Source organism: Orcinus orca, chromosome 7 (assembly GCF_937001465.1).
Source record: "Orcinus orca chromosome 7, mOrcOrc1.1, whole genome shotgun sequence".
NCBI classification, from domain to species: domain Eukaryota; kingdom Metazoa; phylum Chordata; class Mammalia; order Artiodactyla; family Delphinidae; genus Orcinus; species Orcinus orca.
In genome coordinates this window covers 59,377,323-59,401,278 of record NC_064565.1, presented here as the reverse complement: position 1 = coordinate 59,401,278, position 23,956 = coordinate 59,377,323, and the positions used below count along the sequence as shown (strand labels likewise).

At 35.1% G+C, this 23,956-nt stretch overlaps 1 protein-coding gene and 1 non-coding gene across 5 annotated transcripts in view; one reads left to right on the top strand and one right to left on the bottom strand.

Annotated features, from left to right (window-relative positions):
* TLK1 (tousled like kinase 1) overlaps nt 1–23,956 on the top strand; it is a 209,805-nt gene that overhangs the window by 172,428 nt on the left and 13,421 nt on the right. For all 4 annotated transcript variants that reach the window (XM_049712256.1, XM_049712257.1, XM_004267289.4 and 1 more), the window contains exons 12-14: nt 6,685–6,751; nt 18,196–18,293; nt 20,530–20,611. In XM_049712256.1, the coding sequence (XP_049568213.1) occupies nt 6,685–6,751; nt 18,196–18,293; nt 20,530–20,611 (247 nt within the window). The remainder of the gene's footprint in view (nt 1–6,684; nt 6,752–18,195; nt 18,294–20,529; nt 20,612–23,956) is intronic.
* Nucleotides 19,556–19,628, bottom strand: TRNAE-UUC (transfer RNA glutamic acid (anticodon UUC)). Its single transcript has one exon. It is a non-coding gene; the product is annotated as a tRNA-Glu (tRNA).

The following is a 23,956-nucleotide window of genomic DNA, read 5'->3' as shown; positions in this document are numbered from 1 at the left end:
CAGCCTTCATTCCACATCTAAAAATCTTATCTAAATCTCATTAATTTAAACATTCTAAATCTCATTATCTAAATCAGTTATGAGTGAGACTGTGTATAATCCACGCTGAGAACAATTCCTCTTAATCTGTGAACCTCAAGAAACAAGTTAACTCTTCCCAAAATACAGTGATGGAGACAGGCATAGGTTAAGAGTTAAAGACATTTTCCGTTCAAACAGAAAAATATTAAAGGTGTCACTGATCCCAAGAAGTTTCGAAATCCATCCCGGCAAACTCTGGTTTCAAGTTCTGGTAATAATTTTTCTGTAGCATGTGGCTCTGCAAGTTTCTGTCCTCTGAGTGTTTTTCATGAAGATTTCTTCTTCATGAAGGTTAACATGTATTTGTTGCTGAGTAGCTTTTGCAACCAGTTTGTTGTTTGTAGAGTTTTGAGTGTTTGGCAGCCTTTCATTTTGTACTCTCTGTCCCGTAAAATCCAAGCTGGTAGTGTTTCTGCTGGTATAAAGTTCCCAAGAATCTTGTGGATCTTTCATGTATGACACAAGGATTCACTCCATTAGACAAGAGGATCCTCTATGATTCTTTTCTAGATAATTTCATCGCTGTTTTTGGCTTCTGCAGAGAAGGCTAAGAGGATCTATGAGTCACCCACTTCATCTTTTTAAAGACTGTTTATGTGATGAATACTCTGACTTCTCTGGAGTATTAGCAAAAGGTTGTCCAGACATCCTTCTTTTTAAGAGCAGCTTTGACCATGAATCTCAATTTTGGTGTATTTTGTACTCTGAATAAGATGAGAATTTCTTAAAACATTAAATCCTGGGGGGGTTTTTGGTTGAACATTTCTTCCCTTTGATTTACCTCTCTCTTCTTACATTTTAATATAAACAGTGAGAAGAAACCAGTCCACACCTTCAACACTCTATTTGGAAATTTCCTAAGTTCATTTCTTACATGTTTGGCTTTCTGCATAACTATAAGATACAGTTTTGCTAAGCTTTCTTTCATAATAACAAGGATTCCTCCAGTTTTCAGAACATGTTTCTCATTTCCTTCTGAGTTCTCACCAGTGGCACCTCTACTATCTACTGACGGTCCATTCATGACAATTTAGGTGTTCTCTGAGGCTGTTTGTGTTTTCCATACTATGCTCCTCGTGGAATTCCTTGCATCCTCACTTGGGAGAGTTGTTAACATTCGTATTTCTGCTAGTAGTCCGTTCAAGGCAGTCTAAGGTTATTTTTAAATCATGCCCCTCAAAATTCTCCTAGCCTCTTGCCCACTGCCCAATTCCAAAGCCACTTCCATATTTTTAGGTGTTTATTATCGGAACATCCCATTTCCAGGTACCAAGATCTGTAGTAGTTTCCTACTGCTGCTGTAACAAATTACCACAAATTCAGTGAGTTCGAACAACACTAATTTATTATCTTACAGTTTTGGAGATCACAAATCCAAAATGGGTCTCCCTGAGCTAAAGTCAGGGTGTTGTCAGGGCTGTGTTACTCTAGAAGAGAATGCATCTTCTTGCTGTCTCCAGCTTCTAGAGGCCCTGCCCATATTGCTTGGTTCGTGATCCCCTTCCATCTGCAAGCCAGCAGTAGCAAGTCAGGTCTTTCTCATGTTATGTCACTGTGATTCTGAGATGTCTGCCCTTCTCTCTGCACTTAAGGCCTCTTGTAATTACATCCCCAAAGGGTAATCCAGAATAAATCCCTATTTCATTTATTTATTTAAAGATTTTTTTGATGTGGACCATTTTTAAAGTCTTTATTGAATTTGTTACAATGTTGCTTCTGTTTTATGTTTTGGCTTTTTGGCCACGAGGCATGTGGGATCTTAGCTCCCCGACCAGGGATTGAACCCGCACCCCCTGCATTGGAAGGTGAAGTCTTAACCACTGGACCACCAGGGAAGTCCCTAAATCCCTATTTTAAAGTCAGCTAATTAGCAACTTTAATTCCATCTGCTACTTTAATTCTCCTTTGTTGTGTAACTTAGCGTACTCATATGTCCAAGGATTAGGATGTGGACATCTTTATGGGGCCATTACTCTACACACCACACTGGCACTTGGTGTAAGTCGTTAGTTCTCAATTCAGTTTTTATTCTATTGTGAACATTGGGCTCTTCAGAAGCAGACTAGTTTCATCCTTCCCACACACCCCTGTTTCTTTTCCCCAGTGATACTTAAAAAAAAAAAAAAATTTGAGGTGAAATTTGCATAACATACAAGTAGCCACTTAAAAGCATATACAGGGACTGCCCTGGTGGCGCAGTGGTTAAGAATCCGCCTGCCAATACAGGGGACCCGGGTTCAAGCCCTAGTCCGGGAAGATCCCACATGCCGCAGAGCAGCTAAGCCCGTGCGCCACAAGTATTGAGCCTGCACTCTAGAGCCTGCATGCCACAACTACTGAGCCCGCGTGCCACAACTACTGAAGTCCACATGCCCTAGAGCCTGTGCTCTGCAACAAGAGAAGCCACCGCATTGAGAAGCCCGCGCACCGCAATGAAGAGTAACCCTGCTTGCCGAAACTAGAGAAAGCCCGCACACAGCAACGAAGACCCAACACTGCCAAAAATAAATAAATAAATTTATTTAAAAAAAAAAAAAAAGCACATACAGTTCAGTGGCATTTAGTGCGTTCACAATGTTATGCAACCACAGCCTCCCTTTAGTTTCAAAACACTTTATTCACCCAGAACACCTAATGCGCATTAATTAATCACTCCCCATGCCTCCCTCCCTACATCCTCCTGGTAACAAATAATCTGCTTTCTCTATGTATGTTTTCTCTATGTCTGTTTGCCTCTTCTGGATACTTCATTAAAAAGAATCATACAGTATGTGTCTATCCTTATGGCAGCACCACACTCTTTTGATGAATATAACTTTTTTTTTTTTTTCCGGCATGCGGGCTGCTCCGGACGCGCAGGCTCAGCGGCCATGGCTCACGGGCCTAGCCGTTCCGCGGCATGTGTAATCTTCCCAGACCAGGGCACGAACCCCTGTCCCCTGCATCGGCAGGCGGACTCTCAACCATTGTGCCACCAGGGAAGCCATGATGAATATAACTTTGTTTTAATTTTTGAAATAGGAAGTGTAAGTCCTCTAACTTTTTCTTTTTCAGTATTGTTTTGTCTGTTTGAGGACCCTTGCATTTCCATATGAATTTAAGAATCAGCTTTCCCATTTTAGTAAAATGGGTGATGTGTATTTTGATCAGGATTACATTGGGTCTGTGGATCACTTTGGGGAGGATTGCCCTCTTAACAATAGTAGGTCTTCTAATTCATGAACACAGAAGTCCTTTCATTTAATTAGTATGCTTTCATTTCTTTAGCAATATTTTGTAGTTTTTAGTGTGCAGGTCACTTCCTGAGTTAAATTTATTCCTACGTTATTTTATTCTTTTGGATTCTATTATAAATTGAATTGTATTCTTAATATCTTTTTTAGATTGTTCAATTGCTGGTGTATACAAACACATCTGATTTTTTTTTTATAATTTTATTTATTTATTTATTGGGCTGGGTTGGGTCTTCATTGCTGCGCGCGGGCTTTCTCTAGTTGCGGCGAGCGGAGGGTACTCTCTGTTTCAGTGCGCAGGCTTCTCATTGTGGTGGCTTCTTTTGTTGCGGAGTATGGGCTCTAGGCATGCGGGCTTCAGTAGTTGTGGCACGCGGGCTCAGTAGTTGTGGCTTGGGGGCTCTAGAGCACAGGCTCAGTAGTTGTGGCGAACGGGCTTAGTTGCTCTGCAGCATGCGGGATCTTCCCAGACCAGAGATCGAACCTGTGTCCCCTGCATTGGCAGGTGGATTCTTAACCACTGCACCACCAGGGAAGTCCCTAGGTTATTTTTAGATATCCATGATCGCAAAATGGTAAGAGTCACTGCCCAAGAAAGTCAATAGTATTTAATATTTAATTTAATAGTATTTAGACAGTATTTAAATAGACAGTATTTAATACTGTCTATGAAATCTGCTTATTGATGCTTTAAAACCAAGCAGAGAGAAATTAATATATATATACATTTTTTTTCTTTGCTGTTTATTTGAAGTTTTATAGTAGTAATAATCAAAATGCAGTAAGGAAATAGCAAAGTTCTGCTGCTGCTGCTGCTGCTGAAAGTTACCGTTAACCTTTAGTGAGAATTGTATGTTTCATATTAGGATTAGACCTATAAAATAATGCTCTGAGGTCAAAGCTTTTGAACTCAATGAAGTATTTGTGTGCATTTGCTTTAGCTATAGGGATGTGGACTATTTATATTTGAACCACAGTACAAACATATTAACAACTGGAACTAGTAAATAGCAAATATGCATTACATTATATACTACAAGATTAACCAAACAGTATTCAACAAACTAAGTTATCATGGAGTTAATTGACATTGATTTATTATTAACTCAAGAAAAGTAGCTATTGAAAACTACTACCAACTCAAGACAACAAAATATCTTCCCTCCAAATTGCAGAAATTCCCAGCCATCTGTGTGTGTAGTAGCTGTACAGTTTTGCATGATAGCCAAACTTCTTAGTAGAATACAGTATCAGAAATTTTAGGAAACTAAATTAGTCATATGAATTTTAATTTATGAATACTAAATTTAGCTATACTTTAACTCAGTAAAAACCAAAGTATAGAATTGTATTTTATTCCTGTATAGAAACAAACAGAATATTTACATATTTTTAAAAAATTAGCTCTGAGCCCATCCTATGTTCAACCAGTGGGCCTAAAACCATATTTTAAGAATAGGAAGTTATGATATTCTTATACAGGTGATTTCCATTGGTGGCATATATGCCAATCCAGAAGCTATTTGCCAAAATTCCTATGGCTTTACTTTACTGGGCTAGTTGAGATATTATCAATTTTAGTTTCCAAACCTCATTTTTAAAAAATATCACCTTACCCCCTTCTTCTTTCATTCCATCTGCATGAATGTTTCACATTCACAATGCAACATTTAGTTCTCTGAATTTAAGCAGCCGCTGCAACTATACAGCTATATTCAGTATAATAAAATCCAGTGATTGTATTAACCTAAGACTGGGTAGAGAGATTTAATTTTAAATGTTTACTTCTTCACTCTTAAGATATTTCTAATGGAATGCTAACTGAATTTCTTGGAGGTTTTTTATTGTTTCATTTGAATACCCTTTCTTGAGAATTAGTAAATTTAATTAGCATCTAGCTAAAGGGAAATAGAGTTTATACTGAATGTTGCTGAGGGACCTGCACCAAGCGTAAATAAGTCATACTTGGGTTAGGAGCTTAACCGAATACACCCAGAACACATAAGTAAACAAACAAGGGCTTGAATGTGATAGATAAAAGCAATTTTTTCAATATTGGTGTATGAAATGGAAGTTGTTTTGTTGTTGAGTGGTTTTTTTTCTCTTCCTTTCACTTTAATGATACAGAATCATTTTTTCTTAGGGAATGTTATAATATGTATATGTCTTGTTATGGTTCTACATACATTAAACTACAGTTGAACCCTGAACAACATGAGGGTTGGGGCTCCACCCCTCCCACAGTTGAAAATTGAGCACATAACTTTACAGCTGGCCTCTGTGTCTGCAGTTCCGCATCCACAGATTCAGCCAGCTACAGATCATGTAGTACTGTAATATGTATTTATTTTTAAAAATCTTAGTATAAGTGGACCTGCATGGTTCAAACCCTTGTTGTTCAAGGGTTAGCTGCAATTATTTTTCAAATTTATATAGGAAGATTTGAAATTAATAATAAAACAACCATAAAGTACTTTCAAGTCTTATGTCTGTTTATATTTATTAATAATTTGATGGTTTGACTATAGTTTTAGCATCCCTATATCTCAGTTATTCACTAGCACATGGAAGCAGAGAAGGGAAAAATGTCTTAGTTTCTTTCTTTCTTTTTTTAAACCAGCGCCCAAATTGGACTGATTCCCTTTGTAGTGATTTCCCAGTACTCTTAAAGTGAAATGAAATTCTTTGCTTGGCCTAAAAGTCCATACAGAAGCTGCCCCCCTGCTTTACGTCTTTTGCTGACAGCATCTTTGACTATGTTCTGATACTTGCATTTTTTCCTCTCCTCATATATCAACCTGTTTCTATCTTAGTGTCTTTGTACTTGCTTTAACCTATGTGTAGAACATACTCCCCTAGGTCCTTTTTGATATTTAGATCAAGATTACCTCCCTAAAACTCAGTGCAAGTTAGTGTAATACAGTCATTATCACACCACCCTTTCTAATTTTCTTCATAACACTTACTGTTATTTGGGATTATTTTATTTCTGGACTAAATTGTTTCTCTTCTGCTTTCTTACCCCCACTATAGAGTGTAAGTTCAAACCAGAGTGTAAGGAGAAACTGTCCTTTTCATTGTATCCTTAAGATCTAAATTCTAGAATATCACTTGATTCGTGGTACTCATTAAATAGTTGTTGAATTTATGAATCAGTCAATTGTTCCATCTGTAAGTATTAGATGTATTCTGAAGAATACCTTCAATAAGATGTATTCTGAGGAATACTTTTGGCTTATGTATTTTGGGCTGAAAGTTGTCAACATTTTAGTATTTCCATTTGATTAATTTTATCTTTTTTTTGTTGGTTGTTAATAAGAAATAATAAGTGTTAATCTTAATATCTAGAATTACAATTCCATTTTGACAGGTTGACTTTGGCAGAATATCATGAACAGGAAGAAATTTTCAAACTTAGACTAGGACATCTCAAAAAGGTATGTGAAGCATATGCTGGATTTTTAGTTTACCAGAGGTTGTGGAAAGTTGTGTTATAAGTTTCTTATTGAAGAAGTCAAAACTTAAGAGAGAAAGCACTTAAATTAAAAACTTTGGACCAAAAAAGAGGGGCATTAAAGTTGCATTTTTATGTTGAATATATTAAAATAACATTCCTTTACCTTGTGGCAACTTACAGACATTTGAGATGCTGATGATACCATGTCCCTGTAATGGAGGAATGATTCCTGGCCAGACCTCCAGGTTCTTACAATTACTCTGTTAGATGCTATCTTCTTGTTAAAAAATGCTTCATATTTAAGATGAAATGTAAGATTCCATATTGTTTGTGTCCATTTCATAATAAATTGAAATAAGTATAAATTAATAACAAACATGTTTCTTTGGCTTAACTTTGAAGATATTGAATGCTCAATTAAATGTTTCAATTAAAATATGTACATTGGCAAATTTAGAAGAACCTGATCGTCAGTAATAATATGAAGTGATATAATTTAGAAAAACATTGTTATATGTTATTAGTAAATTTTTATAACGTGTAGCTTTGTACTTATTTGTAAACTCTGAAATTGTAATCAGTTCATTGTTTTTTAGTTCAAACCACTTAAAGAAATAATAGAGTAGATTTTCCCCCTCAAAATGAAGTTACCGACAGATATAAAATTCTTTGCCTTTGATCCAATTTTTTAATTCTGCTTTCTGCTTGTCACATTACTTACGTTTCTTTAATAGGCTGAATAATAGCTAAACCTGAGTTAGTGAACTAATTGAAGATAGTGTCTATGAAGTCATCTCCCTGGGGTAGGGTAAGGTAGGTCAGAGAAGCCCATTCTTGCAGCAGCTACCATCTCACTATAGATGTTTTTGTTTTTGGAATGTTATCACCATGCTTCAGATCCCTACCATTTAACTACAGGGAAAAGAAAAAAATTATATTTTGTGTACATATGTATGTGTGTATATGTATATACACATATATATATGTGTAATTTGTGTTAGTGTTCTTTACTATGTCATATCTGTCTATTCCCCTGCTCAGAAAAGTTTCAACCTAAGCTACTTGAACAGTAAATTCTGAAATGATTTATTCTGCTCTGTTTTGTTTTTGTATTCTATTGTAATTATTGACATTTCTCTTGCTCTTTGGTGTAAGTAGGCAACTTCAGTCTGTTTTGTATCCGATGGAGTTGTAATGGGACTACAGAAGGGAAGAGGGGATTTTGTAGTTCATAATTAGTACAAGTATTTGTCTGCCCACTTAAGCTATTTTGATAATAAATTCATAGAGACCTGTGTTTGATGTCCCATATAAAGATTTATCAATTATTTTCTAACCAGCCTCTCATGATAATGGGATACTAAAGAATATAATTAACTGGAGGGTTATTATTTTCACATATAATAGTAAATTTCAAGTTACTCTTTCTAATGATGAGATTTTACATGTTTTATTTTATGAAAACTTATTATAAAATCTGAAATTGTAAAGCAGTTAAATTAGGAATCAGCTATTTGTATTACAAAAACACTTAAAAGGATTCAGAGGAGGGTTTGTTTTTATTTTTGGTTGGTGGGTGGTTGGTTGATTTTAAAGCTTTCCTGGTACATTGAAAATATTTCATTTCTCTGAAACACTTCTATTTTGTAAGTGAGGTACATATACTTAAATGTCTAGATATTACGTAAACAGTTGTAAGCTGTTGTAGATTACTACACCTTTTCTTCTAACCTCCATATTATCGTCTTTCCCAGTGTTTGACTTCTCCACTTTTTGCATTTAGTCATTCTTTCTAATAATTGTCCCCTCCATGATCTTTTTCCTATTTTATTTTTTTTCAGCTTTTATCAAATTTACTGAGCAGTTTTAGATTTCTAACTTTATCTTCTTCTTAACCAATTTACAACATTACTTTTCTTTGATCTCCGTCATGGAATATTTGGGGAGAGTGGATGAAATAATGCTGAAATATACTATCATGTCTTGAATTCTCACATTTTCTTCTGAAAGACTATTTTGGGTGAGGAGAATGAATGCATTAGAAGAAAGTGGCTAGTAGTACATACAGAGAACAAAATTGAGTAAGTAGTGTCACCTTAGAGCACAAATAAATAGCAGTTGTCTGCTTACCACTGGGTATTAATTTTTGAGTCATACAATTTAAAAATAATCATTCAGTTACATGTGTTAAAAATAAGTTATTTGGCATTCTAAAGCACAGTTGGAAAGTAGGGCATTAAAAATAGGTCATTTTGTTTTCTAAAACACAGGTAGATTGGACACTTTTAACACATAGAGAGCAAGCTTGAGTTAAAAGAAAAGATGTTATCACCTCTATCTTAAGCCAACATGAACTATGCCCTGACATGTAACTATATAGCTTCTGCCATAGGCTGGATCTGATCTGTATTTGGTGTCCATGTAACCTGCATAGGAATTAATCATGTGACCTACATCAGCTTAGGGTTTAGATATGAAGCCCAGCATACTCCTGCATTAGCAAAGGTGACTCTTAGTCTCCCTTTAATAAAAACTCTTGAAGTTAAATGGAATTATTAGATTAAATTTGTTGACACCAAAGGAAAAAATGTCCATCATTGACAAAACCCATACCATTTGGACATAGGAGACTAGAAGGCCTATTTACTTTTTCTTGAGATAAATAATTTATGATGTGCATTGTGTTTCATAAAGATAATCATAATAATTGAATAGAGAAGCTGAAATATGAGAAAGTATATTTACCATTGAATAAATCATAAAATTCAGTTCATATTCTGTGCTATTCTGTAGGGTTAGAAACATCATAAATCCAAATCCAATGAATCTGTTAGTGTGATAGAGTAACAAATGAGAGTTGAGCAGTAAGTCCATGGCTAAAATAAATACATATTTCTGGTAACCACCAAATAGTAAATGTAAACTTACTTAAGAGCTTATTTTCTTTTGAAATTAGGAAAGTTATTATGCAGCATCATCTTTTTTTAATATAGCAAGGATTATTTAATATTTATTGTTTTAGTTATTAATCAGTTTGTGAAATTATTGCTCACTCATTCACCAAAATTCACTTTATTTCCACACTGCCTAAATCAGGCATGATTCAAATTCCCATTTCAGGAGAATTCATAATATTACATTTTATTCACTTTGAAGTTTTAACCATTCTAAAGTGAACATTAATGTTAAATTTGAATGCCAAGATCTTCTCTGTTTGCTTTGTCTAAATTAATACAGCTAGTAACTGGCAAAGCGAAACTTGAACCTTTTCTCACTGCTATTTCTTCTTTTTTCTCCTATTTCAGTGGCAGTACCCTTACGCTTTATTCCTACAGTTCTCTAGTTGTAGATAAATAGCAAGTTGATCCTTTTGTATTCAGAAGAATTAATTCACTTGTAGCTTTCTCTGCATGTTTCTTAGAGTAGTGTGAATGTTTGCTCTTTTTTTTTACCCCCCGAAAATGCTGTTTCATTTTCATTGCAGATAAAGGAGAGCAGTTAAGTTTTCCACACACACATACTTCTTTCTTTCTCTTATATATTACTTTCCTTGGGTATCCTGTTAGTGACTGTTCTATCAACTAGAATATTTCTTTATTATTAGCTGCTTCATTGTTTTTCATTCTAAGTTTATTTTTAAAGGTCAACAGGGAAAGCACTTTTTTTTGGCTAAAATGTGTGAATACACTCTAGTATAATTTTACCTTTTATAGAGCTAAAGATTTAATTGAATAGAACAGAAAAGAACTATACAGTAAGGTATATGGAGACTGTACAAATTATTCCTAAAACTTATTAAAAAATAACTTTTTTGCTACTAGTAATTATGCACAAACTTCCTTAATTATCACTCATTAAAAGCTTGTAGTTGCAATGGGAATAATTTCCTGTCTTCAAAAAGTTGTTCCTTTGAGGCAGAGCAACTAAATCCCATTTAAAATCCCATTGCACCTGTGCCACATGTGGAGTCTCTGGATTTAAGGAAACTAATAAACCACATACCAGTTAGCTTTTATGGTTGATCCTGTTTTGATACCAGTCTTTGATACATTCTAGTTATGGGAAAGTCATTTATCTTTGTGATTTGAGGAGTTCTGCTAGGTTGTTGTTTGTATAGTTCAGATCTTTATTCTGGAACTGAAGAAAACTACGTGGATGTGCTTTCCAAGAATTGTTACTGAACTAACACAAACAACTTTTTAAAAAATCCCTGAAAAACCATTTTCCTTGTAATAGATTATCTCCGTAGTCATATTATCATTTAAAAGATACAAGTTACCAATCATAATATGCCAAAATAAAGAGAAAGTAAGAATTTTGAAAGTTATTGGGACCAATAACTATGTCATGCCACCACTGTTATTCAAGTTTGTGATGTGAACAACATGTGGAGGTGTTGCTCCTTATTTTCTAGTCTTCGAATTTTTTTGTCTTCTGGATTTTAAATATTTGATTAGTTGGAGAGAATGCATATAGAAGATTTGACATCTCAATATGGAATATTAGATAGTATTGTAGGGATTGGCTTTAATGTATGTGTTTTGGTGTGTGTGTGTGTGTGTGTGTGTGTGTGTGTGTGTGAGAGAGAGAGAGAGAGAGAGAGAGAGAGAGAGAGAGAGAGAGAAGCCCTGAATATAAGTGTCAGAAATTTTTATTGGAAAAACATAACCAACTTGTAATTGAAACAGGATTAGTCAAGAACCATCAGCACCAACACAAGTGTATCTTTGCAGACCGAAGGAATCAGCTAAACAATTACAGTCATCTCAATCTCTACTAAAACAAGAATCACATCCAACATGCCACCTGACACCATTTCTTTCTCTCTCTCTCCTTTGCTCCTTGCGATGTGGCATTCATCTCTCCTTGTGCCTCCGTTCTGAAGAGATAACAGTATAGCAACAACTCTGCCACTGAAATCCTGTTCTCTGACCGATTTTGGCACCTGCAAAGAGAAACAACCAGTAACAGGCAGCCGCAGCATCAGTATTAATCTTCCATGATGAAATCTTTACAGGTCAAGAACAAGCACACAGCTCTTTTCTCACTCCTTCACAGTGGACCATGCAACTAGTTGAAATGGAAGACAATGGATTGTCTGCAAGCCTTTTGAACAGTGGAGGATACAGGGCATTGGTTTTAGGTGAATTAACCCCCAAATATTCTTGAAGTTTGATATCTCCTTTGGTCTTTCTTTCTAGAATACCACTGTCATCTGATTTTTCAAATCCTTAGCATGACCACAAAGAATAAGTTTGCATATGTGGCATCTCGTCACTTTAGTTTCGAATAAAAGTATGAAAATAATTAATGCTAGAGGGCTTAATCTCTAAAACTGTGTGTGCACCTTTATATTCAAGAAATTTTTCTCTCAGAGCCAACCACATTGTACATTATGTTTCTCTAGAACATAACACAAGATGCTACTTGTGTAGGAAGTAGTTTTCAGTGGAAATCTAGTGAAAATGCATTATACTAGAAAAAGTCACCATTAAGCCCATGAAGAATATTATGAGGTTCCTGACTTCTTGGCACGTGTGGGCAAGAAAAGTGCCAAGAAGAGTGTTGGAATTCTAAACTTGACATTTTGTGCTTAGTACTGCTTCCATTTAAAAATGAGTACCATCTATGAAAGCTGCCTGTGCTGAGAGAACATGGAACTAGCTGTAGATAGGAAAGCTCCCAGTGTATACTCTACTTCCTACTCCCATTGTAAACCTACAAACATATTCCTGGCTTTTCCCCCACCATTTATAATTATACATCTTTACTTGGTAGTAGATGATTGTTCACTTACCAAAGTGAAAATTTAGCAGTACAATATGTTTTACTTCTGTAGTGTTTGATATTAATCCAGTTGTTATATAGGCAATGGAATTTTTTAAATTTTGGAAAGAATCTTAGAAATCAAGTTAACCATTGGTTAGAGCAGGGTTTAATTTATTCAGGTTTGTAAGTTCAGTGTAGAGATCACTGTTTCACAAAAAAGAGAGAACAATTGCTTGGCCACTGGCCAAGAACTGTAACTCCATGCCGTTTATATGCATATGTACAGAGAGAGTCTAGAAGATTAGGTTCTTCTCATTATTGTGTAGAAAGTTAAATCTTTTCATACTTAAAAAAAATATGGAATCCACCAAAGTCCTGAAAAAAGGTTAAAAGGAGGCAGAAAGCTGGAGGAAAGTATAGTAGTAAGGCATTGTACCTGTATGTGCTAAGGCTTGGTGTCAGTACCTTGGCTAGTGTTTTTAACATCAAGGAATTTCATCCCCCGAATACAGTACCTGTGATTTCTTTTTCAGGAAGTGTACTAAATATTTAAAGTTTGCCAGAGAGTTGAACTGTTACATATATTTGCTGCTGAGAAGATAGGGTTGGGTTTGTTTAAACAGAATGGGGGAACTGACAGAATTAAAACCCGTCCATTTTAACACTTACTCCCATTTAAGGGTTTTGATGTATATATTTATGCATTTGAAGAGAGATTAACGACCCCCCACCCCCCAAAGAAGGAAATGAAGTGCAGAGAGAGGAAAACATTAAGGTTCTAAAGTAATTAAGTCAGTTAAACACACCTGAGGTATGTTTGATGCTGTATGCTCCCCTCAGTAATATCCAGCTCAGTGATTGAGGATGGGCATGGAGGGAGCATATATATAGTTAGGAAAGAAAACCTCCCTAGGAATTTCATAATATTTGTCCCTTCTCCTCCTCCTACCCTAGTCCTCAATCTATACAGCCATACTCAAGCAAAAATAGGATTATGGGCAGTAGTTTCAAAACCCATCTCTATACATTGAACGTGGTTTTTTTGTTGGTTGGTTCATATTTCCAATGGCTCATGTCTCTCATATCCATATTTAAGACATATTAAAGAATATAATGGAGAAAAATTTGAGGACATTTAATAAGGATAAATTTGAAGTAAATCGGTAAAAATTTTCTTAATTCTTTTTTTCTGCACTGCCCTTTCTGTTAGCCTTTAATAGTGCCTTTTGTTAATTTCACATTTCACTCTCCTGGTGATAAACTTTTAGAATGACATTATAAATATTTAATGAAATTAAAACTTAATTTGAGGACCTGGAGATACTAACTTTTGAGGGATTCGTATTGTTCATACTACTAAATGAATTTGGTGTTAAACTTGTTGAAACCTCATTCTGAACTAGTTTTCCCAGACGGACTAATGCTGTTATGGTGCTGTTGAATATATTATTGTAAGTGATAAGCTTTTCTCTGCTTTCACCATCTTCATAATATACCACACAGAATTCTTCTGCCAACCCTCATGGATTATAGGCAAGCTGAGAACGATATATCAGAAAATACTTTCTGTCTTATCTTGGCTTTATAGAAAGGCTGCTCTTCGAAATTGAGGGTTTTTTTGTGGGGCTGACATGTAACATACATTAAAGATTTGCTAAAGAAGTTTAAACTAGGATGTTTAATTTTTTTAGGAAATCCATTAGTTTTACATGTGAAAATGCATTTTATAACTCTTTAAGCTTTATAGTTTAATGCCTACACACCCCCACTTAAAAAACAAAATTGCCATTAAAGGAAATGCTCAAAAATACCCCAAATCTGCCTGGCAGTTTTAATCTGACATTTTACAGAGATTCTGCTGTTGCTGTAACGTAATTTTAGCTTAGAATGTTAAGCCAAGAGGATACTAAGTTGCCAGAAAGGACTTTGATTACAAATAGAAAGCATTTCTATGCTAAATATCTGGTGAGGGACAAACTGGTTTTACCTTCCATATAAATTTTTAAAAGTTAAAATTTTAGAAGGTGGTATGTTTTGCAGGTTACTTAAATGATGAGGCAATGTTGATATCTGTTGTATACTTGTCTAACCTGGGTATTTTAATATATTTAAGTAATTCAGAATATTAGATCTTATTTTAAAATACTGTTAAAATAGCTGTAGTGTGTACTGTTAAGGTCCATTGCTATATCTTTTTGTTTAAATGGAAAAGAGCCCTGTCCTGTTATTGTATGTGATTACCAAACCTACCTCTCTCTTTAATGGGATCTTTTCTTACTCATGTCCCTTCCACACCATAATTGTCTACAGAGACCAGTTCCCTTCCAGAGATGCTGTTTGTTTCTTCTTAGACCTTCTCTGCTTTAATTGCTTAGCTGGTGGATGACTTGAGGATTGAAACTTGGTGTTCTTACTAAACATGATCTAGCTGTCTGCATTGCCTCTCTTTTTTATTTTAATAATTTGGACTACCTTTGCCATGCGTTACAGGATTCCATTCCAAAATGATTCAGATCAGTTTTGAGCCCAGGTCTGCCTTACTTCTCCTGAACCCTCTGAAAACAATTAATTCTGAGGATGGCCCAGAGGCTAATGTCAGTCTCAAGCAAGGAGAGCGTGGCCTACAGTATATAGATCTTTGGAAATGATCTGCAGTAAAGATAAGTTTAGTTGCTAAGACTACCATATTCTAGACTGTTGTACCTTGGGGCTAAACCAAAACTGGGCCTTGCCCCTTTCTGTAAGGAGAGGATACTAAGCAGTATTGCCTAGTGTTTGCCTAAAAGTATGTGTATTAATCTGTTCAGGCTGCCATAACAAGATACCATAGACTGGACAGCTTAAACAAGAGAAACGTATTTCTCACAGTTCTAGAGGCTGGAAGTCTAAGATCAAGGTCCAGCAGGGTTTAGTTTCTGATGGGGCTCTCTTCCTGGTCTGTAGATGGCCGTCTTCTCAGGCCTTCACATGATTTTTTTCTCTGTGCTCCCACAAAGAGATGGTGGGAGCCACTAATCCCATCCTGAGGGCTCCACTCTCGGGACCTAAGCTAGCTCTAATTACCTCACAGAGTCCCTTTCTCCAGATACTATCACACTGGGGTTTAGGGCTTAGACATACAAAATTTGGGAGGAATACAAACCTTCAATCCATAATAGCATGTATACTTTTTCTCAGTGGGATTTGAGAGAAGTTACTTAGAGTTATTGAATTATCTTTCCTCTAGAATTGTGTCACTTTAAGGTCCAGGATATTGTGGAATAAATATTAAATTACAATATGGAAGATGTAAATATATTTCACTGAGGACTATGGAGGATTTATGTCTATTTGCATATGACTTTGTTATAGTTCCTTCCCTTGACATGCCTCTTAAATACCTAGGATCCAGCTTTTCTTTTAAACTAGTGCTCCTGACATTTTGTTTCTTCCTGTAAACTTTACAATTCAAACTGAATGAAGCTTGCCTGTGCTTTTGTATTGTAAGATCTTACGGGGCATACTTGTCATGTTTTATAGAGGGTAAAAAGCTTGCTTAGCTGGCACAGACATACATTTTATTTTCTTTAGTAAGTATATTATGATATTGATTACTGCCATTGTATAAACATCTGAAGATTACGAAAAATTATAAAACAAATGTAATTATGTGTCAACAATCTAGTTGAATCTCATAATTATATATTTGAGTTAATAAAATTTAATATCTATAAATTCATTTTTAAAATAGTATCCCCATACCACATTTTTCAAATGAAAGCTGAAACAAATATTTTTGCTGGTATTCTAATAGGCATTTCACCGTTTTATCAGATTATTTAAAATTATACCAACTTACTAAGTGTTTACTAGCTTCCTACATGTATAAGAAATTAATGGCAGGTTTTAAGGCAGCAGACATTAGTAATCTGAAGAAAGAAAGTTACCCCTTTCTGTGTTCTGTGGCATAAATGAATTTGAATTTTTTCATACTCATGGGCACAGCTTATATGGCCAGTTTCTTATTCTACTTTATATAACTAAATGGAGACAACTGAACTGTGGTTTGACTTTATTGTTTCAAAGCTTTTCAATCTGTTTCCTCTCCTTATAATGAATCTTCAGTTATTTAATCCCCTGGGACATTATCTTACCTTTTTTCTTTTTTCATTAAAATTAGAAATATTTGTAACTGAAGCTACATTAAATGAGGAAATTTCAGAGAATTTAGTGTATCTATTTTAGAAAACTCTCCCCAAAATTTTAGAAAAGTTCATCTTCACTTAAATTTATTTATTTTTCTTTCTTTTTTTACTTAAATTTTATTTTGAAGGTTTCTATGTATCATCTAATGCCTAATTTACATTAAATATCTCTGCAACAAGTAGTGGTTGTTTCATTTTAAAATAACTGAAATAATCTTAAGGTCAGGTGGAATATGAACAACATACTTAGATTTAGTTTTTTAATCTGTGAATGTTTGCTTTTTGTTTTTCTTTATGATACTTAGAATATTCCTTTCACTTTAAGCCTTAGATACAGGTGTAATAGACTTTATATCTCTATTATCTGCTTTACGATGAAATAATATTTATATTTTCAAAGTAAATTTCAGAACTATTAATTTTTTGAGATAAAGGATTTTAAAAAAAATATCAGAAGATAAATCATTAAGAGACAGTGCTAATGAAAAACAAATATTTAAATAACCTCTATTCCATGTGGTATAGATTTATAACGGTAGTGGTACACATTTAGGCCAAGGCAATCTGGATTAGTTTACTTAACAAATATTCAAAAATATTATAAAATTGGGCATTCATAGAACTTTTCACTGAAATTTGGTATGTTCTTGTTGTTAAGTAGTACTTAAATTTATATTGACAAATCAAGAGGTATGTGTGTAATGGGTGATTTTATTTGTTTTGGTGTCTAATTTTTTTAAATGTTCTAAAAATTATATATTTTGAGACATGAAAAATATTTATCAAAATGTTTAGATTAAATGAATGTTAAAGTAAATTTCTTTAGGATTTGCCTAGGTCTGCTCTGATAACTAAGGATCTGCCACAGCTATTCGTAAAATTTTTGTTTTAAGAGTCTCTTTAAAATTGTAGTGGGATTTATCCAAAGTGAGTGGTCAGACTGTGTGTGTGTGTGTGTGTGTGTGTGTGTGTGTGTATGTATTCCAAATGTTGTAAGGTCTCAGAATAATCAGTAGTTCTGTCTCCTACCTTTCTTCCTCTTTTAACTGTTGTGAAATATCTTCATTTCATTTGTTTTGTACTAGTAAATTATTCCCTCGTAAATTAAAATTTGGATGTACCAGAAATAAAACTTTGAGCTCATTTTGTGTTATAAGTCAGTTTCAGACTACCTTGCAGTCATTTTCAGTTTAGACATTATAAAAATAGATTTCTTGTGGTACAGAATAAAAGTCAGCATCTCGTTAGGTATAAAGATTTTCATGGGGAGGATGGTTTCTTGAAATAGGCTTTTGCCTTATCTCTTTCTATCTTTCAGGCATTGAAAAGAGCACTTTGGTCTTTTAACTCAGTGGAACTTTATAATACACTATTCTTCCCATCACTGTAAAAAATTGGTGCATGAGTAAAAATATCTTTTTTATATCACAAATAAATTGAGCTTGTTATAGTCCCCTCTCTTCATTTTCAGGAAGAGGCAGAAATTCAGGCAGAACTTGAACGTTTGGAAAGAGTCAGAAATCTTCACATTCGAGAGCTCAAAAGAATAAATAATGAAGATAATTCACAGTAAGTCATTATTTGTATTTCACAGTTTTACATAATAAAGTTTTTTCTCCCCTTGGAGATCATAAACAGAGTATTTCCTTGTTGGGGGGCTTCTCACCATAGACCTCAGGTCCTTCCCATGGCTCAGAAGGCCTCGTTTGATCTGGTCTCTGGCCACCTCACCACCCCATCTCTCTCATCCTCCCCTCACTTATAGGTTGTAGACACACTGGCCCCCTCAAACATGTCTCACTTGTTCCCTCAAGGCTTTTGTGCTCGCCATTTCCTCTTCCTCAAATGTTCCTCCTCTAAATATCTGAGTGGCTTACTCCTTATTTCACTCCCCATGGTCATTAGAGAAGCCACCCTGTCTAAAATAGCAGTCCTTGCCTCACTCCATCCCCTATCTCAGTATCCTTGCCTTACTTTATTTGTTCTTAGCATTTATCACTATTTGGAATTACAAATTTTTTTTTTTCAGTTATTTTATCTGTTTCCTTTCACTTGAATGTAAGCTACATGAGAGCAGGGACTTAGTTTTGTTCTTGCTATATCCCCAGAACCTAGATCAGTGCCTGGCATATGGTAGGCACAGAATAAATATTTGTTAACTAAATACCAAAGTTAATATTATAGTAGTGAGGAAAAAATTATTTCAACCAAAGGGATTTCAGTAAGCCATGTATCCAGCATTATGTAAAAACTGGAGAAGAAATAGAAAAGTAGTTTAAGTTATAGTCTCTGTCCTTAATCCCTAATCATCAAAATGACATTAAACACTAAAGGAATTCAAAGGATAGAAAATATATGTGGGCTGGTGGGAATTTTATGAAGAAGATAGAAATTAAGCAAGGCATTAATTGGATTTAGTCAATGTAGAGGACAGGAAGGATGTCTTTTTACACTTTAAGACTTATGTAATTTAAATCTTCATGACCTAATACAAGTGTCAGAATTGGAAGTGGCCTATTTCTGCCGTGAAATACAAATATCTTGCTTAAAAGAAGGGCTATTTATGATCATCTCTGTATGAACGCAATCATTCCAATGTATAATGTCAGTGAAATAATATAGTTATGTAATATCCTTAATTGTACCAGATGAAAATTCTGATAACGCAGATAAGACAAAACTAATTTTAAATTGGCTTTTCTGAAAATTATGTCCAAACTTGTGGATATTACTTAATCCACTTGTTGAAAATTAAATAAATTGTTACAGCTTTACATTTTTCTTTTCTTTCTTTTTTTCTTCTTTTGGCTGTGTGGCTTGCGGGATTTTAGTTCCCCAGCCAGGGATTGAACCTGGGTCATGGCAGTGAAAGCGCCAAGTCCTTAACCACTGGACCACCAGGGAATTCCCTACATTTTGCTTTAAAACTAACAGAAATCTCTTTTATTTATAAGTTCTCAGGAAAAGCTTAAATTATCAAAGCTGTGTTGATATTGAATAAAATATCATGTGTTTGCATCTGGAATTATAAAGCTATCATTGATACTTTTTTTTCCTTAAATATCAAGAGTGTACACTTTGGAACCACATTTTTCTGCTAACCCCTGCCATGTATTAGCTGTTGACCTTGGACAAGTTACTTAACCTTTCTGTGCAGTAGTGCCCTCATCTGTAAAATAGAGGTAGTAGCAGGGCCTACTTCAAAGGGTTGGTTAAGAACCAAATGAGATAATACAGGTGAGTGCTTAATGTATAGCAGGTGCAATAAGCTTTAAATAGTAATAGTATTGTCTGTGGTGGTTTTTTTTAAAGGATTTCTTTTTTGATTGGGAAATAAATTTTTATTTATAAAAGGCAAAGGCTGTAAAATTTCACCATGGATGAAAGCCAGTTTATAAATATAATTATTTTTAATCATATATCAATATTATAAAACTTGATTAACTGTAACTCCCAAAATAAAAGTATATTTTTCCAAGGGAAGTAATTCCTGCTGAATAGATACGGGATTTCATAAAGCTCTTAGTAATACAGTAGTCGGTAGGTCTTTATCACAGTGCTATAATTGGTCATTGAACCTGAATATTCGGCTATAAATGTTAAGCTTTGTGAACACCAGAGCGCTAAGATGGGTGATAGTCATGCAGTTAGAGAAGGAAAAGAAGTATGGAATGGAATTCAAAATTAGCAGAAGAGTAGCTGAAAAAGAAGTAGCTGGGAGTAGAATAAGAGCTAACTTTGTTGTGGACGAAACCTTTTTGTGGGTGTTTTCATGTGCCTGAGTGTTTTTTTCCCCACCCTTAAGGTTCAAAGATCACCCAACGTTAAATGAAAGATATTTATTACTCCATCTGCTTGGTAGAGGTGGCTTTAGTGAAGTGTATAAGGTAATGTACATTTTTTTCCTGTTCTTCATAGTAATACGACAAAGATATAGGAATATGTGGTTAAGAAAGAAGTACATGTCTTTTTATTGATTTTATGATTTTTTGACTGTTTTTATGTCCTCTCATTACAAAAAAGAGTCTGTGGTGGCTTACACTGTCTTATCTCAAGAGTCTAAAAACTATCCTTGTGCCTTTGCAGTCCCTCTGATATTTGGTACCTGGTTATCACTAGCCAGTCTGATACAAGTAATAACAACCATTAGAATCAAGATAGGCAGGTAGCCATTTAATATAGTACATTTATGGAAAGGTTGTATCCCTTAATTTAAACATGTGTCACAAGTCTTACATGTCCTGAATTTACCCTAATTTCTACCTATTTTAAGGCCAGTGTTTCTCGAATGTGTATTTATAAATGTAGAAATATTTACTCATATGTTTAATGCTTTATACCTTACTTTTTTTCCACTTTATGTTATCTTTCTGCCCAACCTTTAAATATTGAAGTTCCTAAGGTCTCATCATTCTTGTTCTGCTTTCAAATATATCCCCCTCCCATTCACTAAGTTATCACCTATTTGATTTCAGATACAGATGTATAGATACATAGCTATCTACCCCACACTTTCCTTCTGAGCCCCGTACCTGCTGGTTTATATGACTTAATCTGTTCACCTCATGTGGATGCTTCATAAGCACTGCAAACTCACATCTGAAATAGAAGTTATCTCTTCTCCCAACGCGCACCCCCCTTTTTAACACTGCTCCCTACTTTAATACACAGCACTGCCATTTATCTGCCCAGTCCCTCAAGTGAAAAACATAAAAGCCATCCTTCAATTCACCTTGCCCTTAACTCCCTTCCCCCAACATAACCAGTCCCTGGTATCTGTCATTATTAATGTCACTAAGCTCTCCTAAATCCAGCAATGACCCTTCTCCCTCTCTCTTAGCGCAGGGCCTCATTGTCTCTTGTTGCATTGCCTAGCTGATCACCTTTTTTCTGGGCATTGAGTTTCTCCAGTTCATTTGTGTATGCTGCAGCTAGAGTGGCCTTGTTATAAAATGCAGTCTGATCATCTCACTCCCCTGCTTATAAGCCCCAGTGGCTTCCCATTTGCTCTTAGCATAAAGTCATATGAAGGTCATAGCTTCACCTTAAACTTCAATTCCTATAGAAGGCTTCCCTGTTAGTCTGCCTTTGATTAGCTCCTTGTAACACTTGGTGCTTCATTATGTATTGGTATAGTCAGCGATTAAGACCTTGGGTTCTGAAGCCAGACAGGCTGGGTTTGAATCCTGGCTAATTCTGACTGCTGTATAAACTTGGGCTTATTGCTTACCATCCTCTGCCTGTCTTCACCTGGGAATGCTAATAGTACCTACATCATAGGATCATTATAGTGATTAAATGAACTATCACAGGAAAATCACGAAGAACTTTGTTGCTGAGAAAATGTAAGCTCATTAGATTGTTATTAGAAATCCTCTCTGTTCAACGAGACAACCTGTATCCAGTTCTGACTCTGGGGCAAATTATGGGATTTGGATTCAGAGAACTTCATTTCTGATCTTGGTTCAACCATGAACTATTTTTTGTTTTGTTAACTTGGATGAGCATTAAGTGTCACCCATCAAGAGTGATCTGTGAGCTCTCTTCCAATTCCTATTTCTCTGATTCTAATGGTAGTTCATCCTCAGGCACATAATGGTTGAGTAGTCTTAGGCCACAAGGTAGAAAAGAAGGTCATAATGTTGCTCACTGTGGACCTAAAAATCACCAAAAGTATAGTTAGCTAGCACTAGCTCCGCCTAGAAGTTGCCCGGCTTCTGAGCCTACTGATAGCTTTCATGACAGTCTTCTGCCACTGCCCAATAGTATTTCCATTGTTTTTAGCCCCATAGATAGGGTCTAAAAGGGACTTTTCTTTTGGAAGAAAAGGCTTCTGTAGAAATTAGAAAATGCAGATTGTGGGTCCCTAATGACTTGAACCCTCATTACTGATTTAAATACTAATGACAGCCCCTCCGACCCCTTCAAGTCCTTTCATTGTTGCCAGGTCGCTTGGTAAACAAAGTAGCTGACTGTAAGTCAAAAAATTGACTCTTCTCTATACCAAGGTGGAAAGCATTGAATCAGTTGCTCAGTGATTACCATCTTAGCTTTATGGGAAGGTATACTTTACTCTCCTAATCTTGGGAGAAAGATATGTCATATACAGTTATTATAATCATTATACATGGATGATAACTTTATTAGTACTTAGAATTTTATTTTCTCCTATTTTTTTACTATGATTGCCTTTGAGTTTTATAAAAGCTTTTTTGCTTTCTCTCACATGAACTTTTATTCTTTTCTATTATATTTCTTAAAACTTAACTTTTAATAGTATAATGAGCTAATGTTTATTGGATATTTATTATGAATCATATATTATTCTGAACACTTTATATGTTTCACCCCATTTAGTCAACAACCCAAACTTCATGAGACTGAGGCTATTAGAGAGGGTATTAAGCACAAAGTCATGCAGCTAATAAGTTCATCTGACTCCAAAGTGAATATTCTTAATTACTGCATCCTATATTATTTCTGATCTCATGCTTTTATAATTTCGTGACAAGCAGTTTACCCCTACTGCTTATTTTAAGGTTAAATTGATAGAGGCAGTGGGAACTAGGAACCTTCTTCCTAATAAATATGTAAGCTTTTAGTGTTTTAAGGGAGCGCTTTTGTGTAAAAGTCACAGTTGAACCTAAATTATTAATTCCTCTTTAATGATATTCATTGTTTTTAAAAAACATTTATAAGTCACCTGAAGCCTTAAAATATTGATCATTCTTTATTTAAGAAATAGTCTGGTCATTTGGACAAACAAGTATAAAACCTTTTTTGAGCCCAGATTAAGGAAATATTACTGATAGAGTTAGGTATGGTAATTACATATGGTTAATGGTTATGGTTATGTTTAAACAGTTTGATAATAAAAGTTTAGAATTTTTTTAAAACAGTTGGGAAATTGTTAGGAACTTGTTAATTTTCAAATAAGGTGGGGAGGAAAAGGTGGAGTTGCTAGGAAAGGATACAGGAACCCACCAAAAAAGTATTACAGCCGCCTGTTTTCCTGGCCACTTACTGCTACTACCAGTATAGAGAAGAACGTCTATATTAAAAACAGATAGCTTGGGACTTCCCTGGTGGTGCAGTGGTTAAGAATACACCTGCCAGTGCAAGGGACACGTGTTTGATCCCTGGTCCGGGAAGATACCACGTGCCGCGGAGCAACTAAGCCCATGCACCACAACTACTAAGCCCATGCACCACAACTACTGAAGCCCGTGTGC